The 14,086-nt window shown below is 35.4% G+C and overlaps 1 protein-coding gene and 1 long non-coding RNA gene across 3 annotated transcripts; one reads left to right on the forward strand and one right to left on the reverse strand.

The window, feature by feature from the left end:
- Positions 1-1,021: 1,021 nt before the first annotated feature.
- LOC144997061 (uncharacterized) lies at positions 1,022-2,950 on the forward strand. Of its 2 annotated transcripts, none has more exons than XM_078956882.1 (6): positions 1,022-1,434; positions 1,722-1,848; positions 1,970-2,106; positions 2,374-2,433; positions 2,508-2,576; positions 2,669-2,950. In XM_078956882.1, the coding sequence occupies exons 1-6, from the start codon at positions 1,195-1,197 to the stop codon at positions 2,738-2,740; spliced, it is 705 nt and encodes a 234-aa protein (XP_078813008.1). In that variant the 5' UTR covers positions 1,022-1,194; the 3' UTR covers positions 2,741-2,950. The 2 variants fall into 2 exon arrangements, with proteins under 2 accessions (XP_078813008.1, XP_078813007.1); XM_078956881.1 differs by having other exon boundaries at positions 1,026-1,434; positions 2,371-2,433.
- A 4,744-nt stretch (positions 2,951-7,694) lies between these two features.
- On the reverse strand, positions 7,695-10,335 carry LOC144997419 (uncharacterized). The gene is made up of 3 exons (XR_013659800.1): positions 9,665-10,335; positions 8,549-8,636; positions 7,695-7,861 (listed from the first exon to the last, which is right to left on the reverse strand). It is a non-coding gene; the product is annotated as an uncharacterized LOC144997419 (long non-coding RNA).
- Between the last annotated feature and the right edge of the window lie 3,751 nt (positions 10,336-14,086).

Consider the following 14,086-nt stretch of genomic DNA (forward strand, 5'->3'; position numbering starts at 1 on the left):
TTCTAACTTAAAAAAAGAGTTATGCGTTAAAAAAAATGACAAATTATGATGCAATATGAAGAAAAAAAAGTATATACCATTTTTTTTGGCCACGTAAGTCAATAAATATGCAACCAAATAAGATATTTATATAGTTTAAAATGAAATACAAAGGATTACTACATATTAAAAAAATTACAACATTCTTACTTCAAAACGATTATGTAGGTTTTAAAATAAATTATCGATTGGTCTCTATTATTTACCTAGAACCAATGACATCGGAAACAGAACCATTAAGCCACATATAAATGATCAATAACCCGCCCGTATTTTCAAAACAAGTCCGGATCCAATCCCCAACTAATCCATACACTCATCTCTAATTAGTTCTAAAGACATCAGTGATGTCTAAGGTTGGTGAGAGAGGTAGAGAGATGTTTAAGGTTGGTGGGTATGAATAACATGTTATCACACCAAAAAGTTATTATCTCACCTGCCATATCAAAATTGTGTTATAACACACATTGGAGGAAATGATATTCCTATATTATAACATTAAAAGGTGAGAGAGATAAAGAGATAAATATATACAACCAATAAGAGGAAAAAAATATAAGAGGAAAAAAATACTCCTATTACAATATATTATCACGATACATAACACCAAATAATATGAAAGGAAGATACTATTCCTCGTATTATCCATTATTTAATGTCACGTAAACATAACACCTCTCCTCTTTTGCCGACTCTTTGCACTCTTATATCACCAATGATACAAATTTGGGCAACGGGATAAAATGTGTAATTTTTAGGATAATTTATGAAGGAGATTTTGGTAATTGCACCATTCGATTCCCACTGCTACACTGTTTCGTGCTTCAACAAACGATCAGTCAAAAATCCGTATTGCTTTTGGATAAAATCAAAAGAAATCGTCACATCACCCGCCTCCGTTTTCACTCTCTCTTCTACGTGCCACGATCTCATTCGTCAATCCCATCTCTTCAGGATTGCCAAGCACCCCACTCATGTTTTTCTCGCAGCAAAAATCCAAAATTTGTGATCATTTCCCACTGAAAAGTGATCATTTTGGGGTTCCCCAAATGGTTCATCTTTTCGATACATTCAATTTGATCGATAAACCCTTCTCTCATCCCTTTTTTTCAGTTTTCAGTTTCACCCTGTATTGTGGACCTCAATTCTGAATGCATGATGCTAGAGGAAGAAGTAGCAATGGCGGAGCCTTGTGCGAATAATGGTGGTGGTGGGTTTTCTTCTTCTTTTCAACTGCGTAATGGCGTAGGAGGATATTGCAGTGAAGAAGAACTCGCCGTACTTCCTCGCCACACTAAGGTCGTCGTCACCGGAAACAACCGTACAAAGTCTGTGCTCGTTGGCTTACAGGGTGTTGTGAAGAAGGCTGTGGGCCTTGGAGGGTGGCATTGGCTGGTATTTTCATTACCTCGTTAATTTCCCAACATTTAATTCATACAATCAATCAAATTTTGGGTTATTTCTACCTCTAATTTATCGACTATACAATGCAGTATTGTTAAATTAGGCTTTCTTTTATGCATTTGCAATTGATAATTCTCTAATTGAACAATAGAACAAAATTCCCTGTTTGATCTGTCTGAGTAAATATCATTATCGTTATCTCTTGATTAATCTTCATCATCGGATTGATTTACCAAAACCCATGTTTCATTTGAGCCATATCTATCAACGGATTATAGGTTCTAACGAACGGAATCGAGGTAAAACTACAAAGAAATGCGTTGAGCGTGATTGAACCTCCAACTGGTAATGAGAACGACGACGACCTCGAGTTCGGAAATCTGCAGTGGAATGTCTCCGATCTCGGTTAGTCAATAGTTATGCTTTCTTAGCTTTATGTTCCCAATTTAATGGCGTTTATCTAGCAAATCAACAAGCTTTATTTACCTTACTAAATGATTTCGCTTCTTAATATTACATTTTACAGCCTTTGATGACGCCCGAAAGTCTCATAGATCAAGGCATCGTGCGCATAAGTCAATAAGTTCGGCTCATAAGACCATCAATCGGTCTCTCTCGTGTGATTCACAAATTAAGAGCCCTGTTACAACTCATGGGTCCTTGGTATGCAAACATTATCAAGCTTTCTAGGGCTAATTATGATTAATTGATTATCAAGGATTAGAAGGGTATTTATGTCTTTTACATGACAACCGATTTAGAACAAGTTATTGTCCAAAAAACTTGTTCCACATTCTCAAGTGGGACAAATAATTACAATTTTTGTACTTTAACACGAGTCACGGTCTAATGCAAGTCAAATATAGAATAACTTGTTCGGTGTTTAGACTATTGTATAATTTTTTTGTGGGTATGTATTGTTTCTAGAAGGTTGATCTTGGGAAACTAGAGATGGGGGCATTAAGGAGATATTGGCAACACTTCAACCTTGTAAGTATATTGTATATTTATATCAAAAGAGTTTTATAAAAAATGGTTTCATGTAAAACATTGTTGTTTTTCAGATGGATGCAAGTCCAAATTTATCAAAGGATCAGCTTGTTGATGTTGTTCAAAGGCATTTTATGTCTCAGGTAGAGACATACAAACTATCTGCGCCTAATGCATGTTAAACACAATATAAGACCGTTATATTACAAAAAACTAAGTTCAATTTTTGTTGTAGAAATTGGATGAGTTGCAGGTGATTGTGGGGTTTGCACAAGCTTCAAGGAAGCTGAAGATGATGTGTGAATGATTGAGAATGTTTGGAAAATTTGGTAGTGGGGTTTAACTAAAGGATATGAGATACTTGTAAAGTTAATTGTAAGATGGTTTATTTGGAGGAGGGTTAACCTAGATTAGGAGTTTAGGTAGCTTGATGTGGTATAGCTCTTTTGTAGCGGTTGTAAATATATGTAGTAACTCTTTAAAATATTGACTAGATGAGACCACTATTTCTAATTTATTTGGATTGTTAATCTCTACGGGTATTAAAAAATATCCAAATTCCAAGTATCTAAAATTTCAAATACTAATTATATATGTAGATTAATTTTGAGTCCCTTTTAGGAACAGTACTCTGTTTCTATTGGACAAAAATCATTTTTTTTTTAATTTTTGTGTTGAGTCACTATGCTACGTGTTATGTTTTGCTATACAAGTTCTTTACCTTCCATTGCATCCAATTACAAAACGACAAATGTATACCAACCCAACAATATGCTTATTTCCTCCACCGTCTCATCCAACTGGATTAATCCTTACGCTAACTTCCTTGTGATGAGTGACACCTCCCTCATCCGACTAGTGCTCTGATTCATCCCCCCACATCCTCACCGTCGATTGTGGATGCATCGGACAGATCAATCGATCAGGTCGATGCCTACCAACCATGTCACTTGCTCTGAACCCCTCCAAACATCATCTCCAGATCCAAAATTTGGACTCAAGAAACCAACTTGCAAATTTCAGAAGAGTATGTCCACGATTGACCTCAGATTGCTTCATCTTCATGGCAGATATTAATTGACTGATTGTTGTTAATGGTTCTAAGTAAACATTCCTAAAATATAGATCAAATTTCCTTTACTATATCTCTTATGTTATCGATTGTCTTTGGTTTTAACTATTTACTGTATGTTCGACTTGATTTATACCGAATTAGGTTTTTAGATGGTCGATTACCTTGAGATTGATGAACCAAGTCCATTAGGGTTACGCTTGAGGAAGAGACCATCACTCTTGGATTTGATTCAAATGAGGCTCTCAGAAGAAAATTCGTTTTCTAGTTCTACAAAAGAACACAAAAACACCGTTGCTTCTGCTGCTACAGACAAGTTAAAAGCTTCAAACTTCCTTACATCATTCCTTAAGATAGCGACATGGGAGCTAATTAATGTCTTCATATATATATATATATATATATATATATATATATATATATATTATGATTGCTTTTGTTTTGTTTTGCAGTTTTTAATTGCAGCTAACGTATTATTCTTTTAACGTCATAATAGCGGTGGTGGAGGTTGATTCCAAGTCGTTTTCAAGTCACAATTTCTCTTATCCTATCCACTGCTCGATTTGGTGCTAATTTGTAAGGGGTATTGGTTATTTATTTATTTCTTCCATTGTTGGCTTGAAATTTTGACTTATTTATCAGTCACTTCTTTCTATTATATTTGTCCCCTTCTATTGGACATGAGTTGTGTTTTTTACCTCACTAATTCATTGGTACATACCACATGCTCTATGAAATGCAACATTGAAGAATACTGATTATTTTGCAAAAAATATATCCGTTATGTATAGAAAAGTAACTGTTGTGATTTAACTCTCTCACCAAAATGCAGTTTTTGTTGTTTAGGACTTGTGTATGGTTAAGCAAAGAACATTTTAAAGCATAAGAAAATGTGATCCATGATGCTTTAGTTTTTACTTATTGGTTATGTTTGTTGTTCTTCTTAGGCAATGTCTATGCTGGTGTTAAAAGCTCTTTCATGTGTTTAAAGTGGGCATCAATTGACATTCCTCTTGATAATGAAGTTTTTGGTGAAACCATGTGGTCACCGGGTAAGCTTATTATGCCACGGTTATTATGTTTCTCTTTACTATCATGCCTTTATCATTTTGCAGGTTTTGTCTGATCTTAAAAGTAGAATATTGTTCTGAATGTTTGTGTCTTGCTTTCATTAGTATGTCATTTAGTTATGAATTAACTGTAACAAATAGTTATGTGCTCTTACACAAAGCTCAACTTGTACTTCACAACGTTCATAATGACCCCTAAAAGTAGAAATTATACCATTCATTTCTGTCAGTTTACCTTCATGTATTTCTTTACTATAGGATCAAAAGTTGTAGTAGCGAGGAATGTTTCCAATACAAAAGTCTTGGATAAAGCTGCAACATCCGGAGGTAGTAAGTAGGCTCAACTGAATTCAGGTCACTTTATGAGCTTTTTGAGTATATTGTTTAATATTTAATTTCTATTGTATTAACAATTTTGAATATATGTTGTAATGACTCTAAAATGTAAAGGAGAGTTATTGGTTGGTTTGGATACCGACGTTAATATAAGATATGTTGTCATTGCTAGCATATATTATTTATTTAAAATTTACTTTTAATATACTATAACTTTATAACATTATATAAATCTTGATGCATCTATGCTAATAAATTCATGTTTTATGTTGTTTCTTTTACCAATTCTAACCCCGCAATACGGGGATTTTTTCATAGTTTAGTTATTAATTTGGAAGATTTAGCGAAGACAAAAGACAAATTTAGCTTTAGGATGTAACACCCCGATTCTCAGGTATTGTTAATATGAGTTTTGGATTAGGCCCTACTCGACGAGTTGGTTTACCTACCCGTCGAGTCGCAGTGAGAAGGATTGCGGGTTAAGTGACCTACTCGACGAGTCCATAATGGGACTCGGCGAGTAGGAGCTGGCAAGTGAAACCCTAATTCTTGGGGTTTGCACCCCTATTTAAAGGGACCTTAGCCTCCCTTGGACCTCCTTATAGTTCCAAAGAACCCTTGAGAGCCTTATTCGTGTGTGTGTGCCTTATGTGTGTGTGTTTGAAGCTTGAAAGAGAGTTCTTAGAGGGAGAAGACTTGGAGGAGAAGGAGATTGAAGCAATTGGAGTGTGGGAATCAACACTTGTCTCATATATCAACTTCAAAAGGTACCCAATCCGTCATTCTCCCTATAGATCTCCCTTATTGGGTGAGTTTTAGGGTTTTCATGGAATATCAAGTTGGTATGATGAGCTATGGACTAGATGTGAAGTTGTAACTTCAGATATGGACTCTCTTTGGATTCTAGAAGCATAAAGTTGCAGCTTTAGTCGTGATTGAGGTCCCCTTTGTGCATAAAGACCCATCAATGGATTAGATTTGCCATTTTGAGCCTTTAAAGCCATGCATGCACGTAAAGTTTTCAACTTTACGTGATAAGCATGCCCTAGAAGCTTGGATATGTGATTTGGAGCCGTTGCATGGCTCAAAATGGATCTATATGGAAAGAGGACTGAATGGACTCGACAAGTCGTATGAAGATGGCCATTGATCTCGACGAGTTGGTTGAACAACTCGGCGAGTCCGATGAAGATTGTCATGAGACTCGACGGGTTGAAGAACAACACGACGAGTCGGATGAGTTTTAACCAAGAATAATGTTCGCGAGTATATTCATCGAGTCGCAGGGAGGGAACTCAATGGGTGGCCTTAAGGTCTGATCGGGATTCGAAGGAACTCGATGAGTCACCTCGATGACTCGGCGAGTTGGATTGTGCTTCAAGGGACTCGACGAGTAGCTGGGTGTACCCGGCGAGTTGAGGTCAACATGGATTGTTGACCTTGACTGAGGACTTTGACCTTGATCAAGGGTTGACTATTGGGTTATGGAGTACCTTATAAGGTTAAAGACTTATGTGTATATTGAACTATGGTTATAGGTGGTGAGGTTGGTGTCGAGTGATTCGAGAGTTGGAGTTTACCTTCCGAGTCGACATCTACGAGGTGAGTTATCCTCACTATATCGATAGGGTCTACGGCACCAAGGTCGGCCCTTTAGTTGTTATTGTTATGGTATGTTGCATGTGCTTATGATTTGTTAGTTCGGAATCGATGTAGACAATATGTTATGCTTTTATGATCCGTAGGGATTGGTGTGTTAGTGACCCGCTAGGTCGGTACTCTAGTTATAGGAGAATTCTATGTTTGTGATCAGTGAGATAGATATGTTTGATGTTTGTATATGCCAGTATATGATAGCTATGTGCACATGGTTATTTGCTTGTTGGTTGGGTTGAGGCGGTCTTGCTTTGTGCTGAAGGCCAACATACCCTATGAGCGGTCCGGGGAGACTATAGGCCCACGCGGCAGACCAGCCATGCCGAAGGCTCGGGATAGATCCAGACAGACTGTAGGACCGGTAGGGCGGTCCAGTCAGACCGATGGCCCAGTATGCATGTTGATTGATTGATTATTACTTTATGGTATTATCATTGTGGTGTTGGTATTTTGGGGGTAGCTCAGTTTTCAGGTACTTCAGGAGATCGTGGAAAGGCGAAGGTGTGACCGTATCACTCCTCATCCTTATATTATGATTTTGGGACACTATGATGGAAATATGATTTGAAAACATTTTGTAAACAATGTTATGTGGTTTTTTTATTTATGATTGAAAAAGTTTAAATTTGGTGCGAATTTTATGGATGTTACATAGGATATTTGGTAGATATTGTTAACTTAAATGAAATGATTATGTAAGATTGTTTTTCGTTTTCAGTAAAAAAATTTAGAATGTATGATTAGTTAAACTTGATTTGAGTTTTCATTTTATTTTAAAATATAAAAAAATGTGTTTGAATGTATATTTTCTTTCGGTTTTTATTATTATTATTATTATTATTATTATTATTATTATTATTATTATTACTTTTATAGTTATAAATATAGTTTATTTTTTTTACAAATTTGTTTCAATTTTATTTTTTATAAGTTTACCTCATATATATATATATATATATATATATATATATATATATATATATATATATATATATATATATATATATATATATATATATATATATATATATATATATATATATATATGTTGTAACATCCCAAAATCCAAGACCAAAAATTTTGTTTTTAAATAAGTTATTATTACATAAAACTATCAGTATCATAACATTCATAATAATATCTCGTGTCAAACCAAAGTGTCAGTAATCAAAACATATTATCATAAAATAATATCAGAGTGTAATCCCAAAGATCTCATGTGCGGAAAACATAGTGTGATGCGCTGCGATTAAGCCGACTCCTTTCCTTTGAAAACGAGTACCTGAAACCAAAACTGTAAACCGCAAGAACAAAGCTTAGTAAGTTCCCCCATCATACCACATACCATACAAACAAATATAACATACATACTGCCAGTCGTATCTAGGTGCCCGACCTACCCCTTCGGCCCTCTCGACCGGTGACCTTGCCTAGCATATCTGGGTGCTAGCCTACCCCTTCGGTCCTCTCGACAGGTGACTGCCTAACATATCTGGGTGTTGGCCTACCCCTTCGGTATCTTTCAACTGGTAACCAGGAGCTGGCCTCCCCTTCGGTATCTTTCAACCGGTAACCGGGGACTGTTTCACCCCTACCACTATCACATAAAATCCTAGCATATAAACATAAATCACATATTCCCTAGCATATCTGGGTGCTTGCCTACCCCTTCGGTCCTATCGACCGGTAACCGGGGACTATTTCACCCCTACTACTACCACATAATATCATATCACATATATCATAATCTGGCTAGCATGGATGGGTACTAAACTACCCTTCGGTCCAATCGACCGGTAACCACAGACTATTTCACCCCCTACTACCACTATCACATAACATCATAACATGCTAGTACATAAAACATAACAGGTAGCAGCAAACCTAGATGAATATCACAAAGACAATCATCTAACATACAACTCCTACTAGTGGGCCGACATTGTGCCCGTAGACCCACCGCTACTGGAAGGTAACTCACCTCACACTGTTGAAGTCCCGTAGACACAATCCCACGCTGCTGAAGTCCTGCAGACTCAACCCCAACTGCTGGATGACAGATTCCCGAACTGTCAACACAAAAATAACACCCAATTAATAATTGGGTTTTAGTACATAACCATAAGTACGTACTTGGGTTCATTACTACATTACCCCATGCTTGGCTTTATTCAAGCCCAAGGCCTAATATATAGGCTCAAAAGTCAACTATAAGTCAAAGCCCATCATATGGCCCAATTTTCCAAATTGGGCCCAAACCCTTACAAGGTCTTACCATAAGGCCCAACCATTTAGTCCATTCCAACATTCAACATTCTAATGGCCCAACATCACATAATCATAAAGGCCCAAACTATGGCCCATCTATGGCCCAATTTTCCAAATTGGGCCCAATTCTGCATATGGGCCTTACCTCAAAGCCCATTAATTATTCTAGTCCATTTGCTTGATCTTGGATGGTCCATCGATACTCAATCATCAAGGCCCAATAGGAAGGCCCAACAATAAACCCAAGTGAAATTAGGGTTTCACAAATAATGATGATTAGGATTAAGCTTCCTACTTAACCCATTAAGGACTTAATCCATTAAGTCCATGATTGCCTTAAGTTAGTTTGCCAATGATAATTAATTATTATTTTAGGTTTAATAATTAATTCGCGTGCGTGTCCCAAATAATTCCCATAAATTAGGGTTTTATTGGCATTATGGTTTTTCCAACCCAAATACTAGCCCATTAGTTCATTGATTAGGCTTTTAGGCTACTTTGGACCTTATTGGGCCCATTAGGGCCTCTTTGGGTCAATTTGGGTCCATTAGACCCATTAGGTTTTCACTAAGCCCATTAGGCTTCATTAGGCCCATTAGGGCTTACAAAGCCCAATAGGGTTTCAAGCACCCCAAACGAATCAAACTCGAATCAACTCAACGGGACAAGCACACCGCCACCCGACACGGAGGCTGGTGGCGGCGGGAGGTGGTTAGGGTTCTTTCTCATTATTCCATTTTGTTACAATTACAATGCCCATCTAATTAACACACGCACACCCTAATCTAATTACAAATACATACACACATACACACGAAAGTACACCCACCCCTGGTGGTACACGGCGGCAGCCACCACCTCACGATGGTGGCAGTGGCCGTCTTCCACAATTTTCCGACTTTACACCCATAAAACATGACTCTTGATCGGAATGGGAAACCAACCATCTATTTGGTGGCGTATGGCAGCGGTAATGGTGATTTCACGTCGGCGGTGGTTCCTAGTGGTTCCCAGTCGAACAACCACACCCACATACGAGCATTGGAGCTGAAACACACCCATACGAACTCAGGGCCACTCCCATGGTAGCTGGTGGTGACGAGACATGGCAACAATGACGGAAATGGAAAGAAACGGCTGCAAGAGGTGGTTTTGCGATGACAGCCACCACCTCACAGTGGTGGCGAAGGCTCCTCTTGGTCTTTTCCCATCATCCAGTCAACACATGCACTGATGGAGCACACACGAATCTCCGGTGACATCACCTTCAATGGAAACGGGCGGCAGTGGAGAGAAAACGCAACTTAGGTAGCGAAGGGATGATGGCGATGATTGCTCATAGTTGCTCCAGCCTTGGAGACTTCCGTTGCAACACTGGTCGTCGTCGGTCATCTCGGTCCTTCGGTGGTTTGGTCGGTCAGAGAAACAAGGGAGAATGGGGGGAGGGGTGGCGGCTGGTCATGGGAGGCAATAGGATGGAGATGGCGGCTACTTAATATCGCTAGGGTTAGGGCTTAGCATGTAGAATAAGGTGACGGGTTTAATACCCGTATCCCAACCAAACTTGCGTCCAAATAACAACTTTGGTCCCTCCTTCCCGTTTTCTTTTCAAGATAAATCCTACTTTTACCCTTTAAACCCTCAACAATAAAATCCATTACAAGTTAGGTACAAAATTTACCCATTACACCCCTGTTTCCATAAGTCCTCTCAAATTAAATCCCTAGTTTACCAAACAGCCCCTTAGCCTCCAAAATCTCCTCAAATGAAGTCCCATAAATTACCATTTAGTCCCTGACTTCAATAATACTTACAGATTAAGTCCGGATTTTACACTTTTCACCCCCGATCTCTAAAATTGTGACAATTGGTTCCTCGAAACCAACACATTGCTATATAATTCATTGATTTTAGGGCTACAACTTGACAGTTTATTTATTTAACAAATGGGGTGTTACATACATACATACATACATACATACATACATACATACATACATACATACATACATATATATATATATACATATATATATATATATATATATATATATATATATATATATATATCAGTGTTGAAGAAATCGGCCTTGGCGGCCTCGAACCGATTACGATTAAGATGCTTGACAGAAATTGGTTAAAATTGGTTAAACTCGGGCTTGGCGGTCCTTGGCGGCCTTAACGGTCATCGGCAATCATAGGCGGGAAATATTTAAAAATTTCAAAAAAAAAAGTTCAAATATTGCACCAAAATTTTAAATTTTAAAATTTTTAAGCTTTCAATTTTTAAAATATTATACTAACATTTTTAAAAATTCAAAATTTTAAAATTTAAAATTTCCAAATACTTAACTTTTAGGAAATATTAAAATTTTAAATAATTTTATTAATAATTTAAGGTCCCCGATTAATCGCCGATTAATCTCCGCCGATTCTGATTAATCGCTTATCCCCAGTCGACCGTCGAACGATTTTTATAACATTGATAGATCTGAGCTAGGTTATTTTGTTTCTTACATCTATTTTGTGCCAAAATGCATACATCTGGAACATCAGATGGAATATAATCAATGGTCATGATCTAAGAGTCTATGATATTACAATGGGATAGCATGTACCATATAATCACACAAATTTTATCATAAGGCTATTTTGGACAATTAACTATATTTAAAAAATGTAATTTTCGGATTTTTAGGGATAATTAATTCTCCTAGTTTTAAAAATCTTGATTTTTTATATTAATTCAATTCTAATTCTAATTTAATTTGTAACCATAACCGATTTTATTTTGTCAGAATGTTTTTTTGTTAGAATGATCTTCTTTCACAATTTTATTCTATTAGAATATTATTAAAGAATAACATAATTCTTGAATCCCCGGTTGAAGGATAACAACATTCTAATATATTCTTATACATTCAAACTTAAATTCAAATTCTTACATATTCTAAGAGACTAATAGTCTTATACATTTTAATATAATTATACATATTCTAAAATAATATCAACAAAAATGAATAAAATTATTAAAAAATAACAACATTCTTAAATTGTGAGTGTGATCAATCTTTTATTTATTCTTCAAGTTATTCCTATCATGTCTTCAGCTCGTTATTCCAGCCATTCCTATCACAAATACAAAAAAACAAAGAATGGTTAAAAGCATGTTACTAGCAATTCCTCTCACTTTATATATTATGGCATAATACGTATAATATGACATAATCCATATAATACATTCTGCTAATTATAGCTTTAATCACAAAATGTTTTTAATTTTCATATCTTGACAAAAAATACATCACAAAATGACAAAAAAAATACATCACAAAATGACAAAAAAATACATCACAAAATGTTTTTAATTTTCCTATCTTGACAAATAAGGAGATTAAAATCTAATTTTATCAGAATAATAGGCATCAAATTGATGAGTGTTACTAACCTCATTCTAAACGAATATTTTGTTTTCTCATTCTATTGTTTATGTTTTGTTCTTTGGTTATGTCCATTAAAGACCTATTGAACACATACAAGCATGTATATACACATCAGATCTTATCAAGTGAAATACAAGTAGCAGAATACATTCTGCTAGAATACACCCAACATGTAGTAAGATAAAGTACAACCAAACACACTAACAGACTAAACACACTAACACACTAATCAAATTCACCTAAAATCAATCATATACAAAATCAATCATGAGATAATGCACATCCAAACCCACCGATCAAACAAATTGTATATATATATTATATCAAGTTCTCTTTTAGACATTTTCACAAACACCTTACACATAATAAGATAAAGTACAGCCAAACACACTAACATACTAATCGAATTCATCTAAATTAATCACATACAAAAACAATCATGAAATAAACAAGAACAGTTAATCAAACCAATTAAATATTCAAGAATCATAAATCACACACCATACTCACCTGGTAATTGGTTCGAATAAGTGGGAAAGGTTGTTGATTTTTTTCTTACGGCTATCAAACACAAATACAGGTGTCTTTCATATTCAGAACAACAAACATTAAAAGGGGTAGGGGTTCCTTGATTGACGATGACAAACTGGTGAAGGGGTTGGTCTTACTGATAGGGTTTTAAAATTGATTTCCCGACGATGGAGAAGGAGAAGGAGATGTAGCAACACAAGATGATGATGACGACGGATGAAAAGGATCGATGAAGAAAATTGAACAATTAGTCTATTTGTTCCATATTCAATCTCTGCATTCCTTCTCTCTCTTTTCTTTCTACAATTGTAACAACTATACACATATCATTCGTTTCTTCAATCGATTTATGGCTTGAATATGGAACAAATAGAGAAGATAGAGAGAAATGGTGAAATCAATCTACAGGAGTGGTGGGAAGCGGTGAAATCAATTTAGGGCTAATCTTCTATATTTATCTTTGCTTCTTGCGAGATATAAGACATTGTTATTGATCTACCATAATTAACTATGCAAAGATTACTATAATACCACTAATGATTTATTTTTTCCTAATTTCCTATTGGTGCATTCATGCACACACACATATATATATATATATATATATATATATATATATATAGAGAGAGAGAGAGAGGGAGAGAGAGAGAGAGAGGTTTAATTGAGAAAAAAAAGGTTGAGAAGGAAAGAATCATTCTCAGCCACATATTTATTTTGCCGCAAAAACCTTAGACGTACCGACGGAATGGCTAACGGATATACATGTGTTTTCCAACCAAACATGTTTCCTTAAAGTATGCTAATCATCACTTTGATATACACAAAAACATGTTTTTTTCTTTTTAGAATGTTATTTTTATCGAAAATTTCTTTTACTTATATACAAATTCATATTTTTTTTCATCTATAAATAGACATCCATGTTGATATAGTTTTGAGATAAAATAAAAAAAAAAATTTTTTTTGAGTTTCAGCTATCGTTATTCATAAGTGAATAAAAACGTATCAAGTTTTTATTACAGTACATTCGTTATTCACTTATGAATAAAACGTATGCTTAACCTTTTTTTACAGTTTAAGTATCGTTCATATATGAATATAACACGTTATAAAGTTTCTTACTTAAAATATATTTTTTATATCATTTTTCATCACATGTTATATGTATATATAAATAAAACGTGTATTAGTTACCGTCATATGTTATAGTCATATATTAATAAAACATTTATAAGATTTTTGTTACAGTTCAATTGTTATTCATATATAAATAAGTA

This window comes from Lactuca saligna, chromosome 5 (genome assembly GCF_052625555.1).
Source record: "Lactuca saligna cultivar CGN05327 chromosome 5, ASM5262555v1, whole genome shotgun sequence".
NCBI lineage: Eukaryota > Viridiplantae > Streptophyta > Magnoliopsida > Asterales > Asteraceae > Lactuca > Lactuca saligna.